The sequence below is a fragment of the Colobus angolensis genome, unplaced genomic scaffold (genome assembly GCF_000951035.1).
Source record: "Colobus angolensis palliatus isolate OR3802 unplaced genomic scaffold, Cang.pa_1.0 Scaffold286, whole genome shotgun sequence".
Taxonomy (NCBI): domain Eukaryota; kingdom Metazoa; phylum Chordata; class Mammalia; order Primates; family Cercopithecidae; genus Colobus; species Colobus angolensis.
This window is the reverse complement of record NW_012116110.1, coordinates 486,484-489,759: the sequence shown is the minus strand read 5'-3', so window position 1 is coordinate 489,759 and position 3,276 is coordinate 486,484. Positions and strand designations below refer to the sequence as shown.

The 3,276-nt window shown below is 54.6% G+C and overlaps 1 protein-coding gene across 1 annotated transcript; it reads left to right on the top strand.

Moving 5' to 3' along the window:
• Positions 1-587: 587 nt before the first annotated feature.
• On the top strand, positions 588-2,164 carry PRKACG (protein kinase, cAMP-dependent, catalytic, gamma). The gene has a single exon (XM_011948887.1). The coding sequence runs from the start codon at positions 634-636 to the stop codon at positions 1,684-1,686; it is 1,053 nt and encodes a 350-aa protein (XP_011804277.1). The 5' UTR covers positions 588-633; the 3' UTR covers positions 1,687-2,164.
• The last annotated feature ends 1,112 nt before the right edge of the window (positions 2,165-3,276 follow it).

Sequence of the window (3,276 nt, the reverse complement as noted above, 5' to 3'; positions counted from 1 at the left end):
TTTTTAGTAGAGACGGGGTTTCTACTATGTTGGTCAGTTTCTACTATGTTGGTCAGGCTGGTTTCGAACTCCTGACCTTGTGATCTTCCCGCCTCGGCCTCCCAAAGTGTTGGGATTACAGGCGTTAGCCACCGCGCCGCCAGTTCTATGAGTTTTAAAACAAATGTAGACCACCACCCAACACATTGTAACCACCAGCACAATCAGCATACAAACCTATCCCATCACTTCCCACATTCCCTCAGGCTGTCCCTTCATAGTCCAACCCTTCCCTAACCCCAAGCCCTGGCAATCACTGATCTGTTCTCTCACACTGTAGTTTTGCCTTTTCTAGAATGTCATAGAAATGGATTCATACAGTAAGTCCCCTTTAGAGTTCGCTTCTCTCACTTACATAATGCCTTTTGGATTTATACATATTGTTGAGTGCAGCGGCGTGATCTTGGCTCACTGAAGCCTTGAAGTCCCAGGCTCAAGAAATCCTCCCATCTCAGCCTCCCTTGTAGCTGGGAATATTAGCGGGGGCCCGGTGGGGGTCGCGGCGCCGCAGCCAGCGCAGCCAGCCCCAGGGGGAGCCACCTCCGCCGCTGCCGCCGCCTCCGCGAGACCCCCGCCCCGGCCGCCACCACCGCCATGGGCAACGCCGCCGCCAAGAAGGACACCGAGCAGGAGAGCGTGAACGAGTTCCTAGCCAAAGCCAGAGGAGATTTCCTCTACAGATGGGGAAACCCCGCTCAAAACACCGCCAGCTCGGATCAGTTTGAACGGCTCAAGACGCTGGGCACCGGCTCCTACGGGCGGGTGATGCTGGTGAGGCACCGGGAGACCGGCACCCACTACGCCATGAAGATCCTCGACAAGCAGAAGGTGGTGAGGCTGAAGCAGGTCGAGCACACACTGAACGAGAAGCGCATCCTGCAGGCGATCGACTTTCCGTTCGTTGTCAAGCTCCAGTTCTCCTTTAAGGACAACTCCAACCTGTACCTGGTGATGGAGTATGTGCCGGGTGGGGAGATGTTCTCTCACCTACGGCGCGTCGGAAGGTTCAGCGAGCCCCATGCCTGTTTCTATGCCGCCCAGGTCGTCCTGGCCTTGCAGTACCTACACTCGCTCGACCTCATCCACCGCGACCTGAAGCCCGAGAATCTCCTCATCGACCAGCAGGGCTACCTGCAGGTGACGGACTTCGGTTTCGCCAAGCGCGTGAAGGGCCGCACTTGGACCCTGTGCGGGACCCCAGAGTACCTGGCCCCCGAGATCATCCTGAGCAAAGGCTACAACAAGGCTGTGGACTGGTGGGCCCTAGGGGTGCTCATCTATGAAATGACCGCGGGCTTCCCGCCCTTCTACGCCGACCAGCCCATCCAGATCTACGAGAAGATCATCTCTGGGAAGGTGCGGTTTCCCTCCCAACTCAGCTCTGACCTCAAGGACCTGCTGCGGAGCCTGCTGCAGGTGGACCTCACCAAGCGCTTCGGAAACCTCAGGAACGGGGTTGGCGACATCAAGAACCACAAGTGGTTTGCCACAACCAACTGGATGGCCCTCTTTGAGAAGAAGGTGGAAGCTCCCTTCATCCCGAAGTACACAGGCACTGGGGATGCCAGTAACTTTGACGACTACGAGGAGGAAGAGATCCGGATCTCCATCAATGAGAAGTGTGCCAGCGAGTTTGCTGAGTTTTAGGGGTGTGCTTGTGCCCCTGTGGGTTTTCTTTCCTTTCATTTTCTTTTTGGTGGGTTGAGGGGTGGGTGCGTTGGTTTGAACAGCCAGAAGGCCCCAGAGTTCCTTGAATCTAATTTCACCCTCACCCCACCCTCCAGTGTTGGGGGAACAGGAAGCCCAGATATTTGGAGGAACAGACACACCAGCTGCTCCCTCACCCCCTATGCCTTCCTGGCCCTCCCACAGGGTCCCCCTTGCCCCAGCCCACTTCTGCCTGTTTTAAACGAGTTTCTCAGCTATATTCAGGCCAGGTCTTGCTGGTGTATGCAGGGACAGGGTGTTGAAAGAGGGGCTCAAACTTAACTCCAGCCCCCAACACGTACCACTTATAAGAGAGGATGAATGAAAAGCACACCTGCCCTTTGGAGTAATCCTGCCTGGGAAGGAGAGAGGTTTAGTGCCATGTATAGTGGGCTGCTTGCTAGAATAAAAAATAAAATAAAAAAAAATTAAAAATCTGATTTAAGTTCCACCAGTGTCCCCTTTCCACCTTCCTCTCCTTCCACCCCTCCTGCCCTTCCCACCTTCCCATGTCTCCCCATTTCCCAGATCCATTTTAACAAATCCAGGAAGCAGAGTGACTTTGGAAGGAGGCCCTGGGGTTTGAACTTCCCCCATGAACTGCTGATTTCCCCTTCCCCGCTCCCCAGGGGCATCCTCTACCACTCTTGCAAAGGTCTCAGTTCCTTTAGGAAGCCTCCACTCTCTTCTTCCCCAATGGACTTTTCTTCACCCTTGGGCTTTGGGACCCAGGCAAAGCAGCTGCCCCACTCCCTGCCAAAGAGGAGTTGTCCCCCAAAAAGACAGAGGGGGAGTCCCAAGCCCAAGTCGTTCTTCACAGCAGCATTTCCCCGAAACTCTTTAATTTTATTCTCAGCTGGATGGTAATGCCCAGCCTCCTCTTTTGGGAAGGCAATCCTGCAAAAGGACATGGAAGAGGCCTAGTTGCTCCACCTCCACCTCATGGCCCAGGGTTCAAGGCTAGGGTTGTTAGGGAGGAGCTGCCTGTTTTATTCACCCAGCAGCTTCTGCCTCCTCCCATCCTGGGTGCCCCTCCTCCAGCTTAGCTGTCAGCCATCCTTCACCTCTTCTCCCCCGTGCTGTTTTCAATTTTTTTTTTTTTTTTTTGAGACGAAGTCTCGCTCTGTCCCCCAGGCTAGAGTGCAGTGGTACGAACTCGACTCACTGCAACCTCCGCCTCCTGGGTTCAATCGATTCTTCTGCCTCAGTCTCCTGAGTAGCTGGGATTACAGGAGCCCACTACCACCCCTGGCTAATTTTTGTATTTTTAGTAGAGATGAGGTTTTGCCACGTTGGCAGGCTGGCCTTGAACTCCTGACCTCAGGTGATCCAACCGCCTTGGCCTCCCAAAGTGCTGGGATTATAGGTGTGAGCCACCGCACCCCAGCCTGTTTTCTTTCTTAATAGAAAAGTGAGGAGCCACTGGCGAGCCACCTCATTCACCTTCATATTTCCCCCTCTCATCACTTCTCCCCATCCCAGGAGGAGCTCTCAGGCCTGGGGTGGTACCCCAGGTGGGCTCAGGGTGAT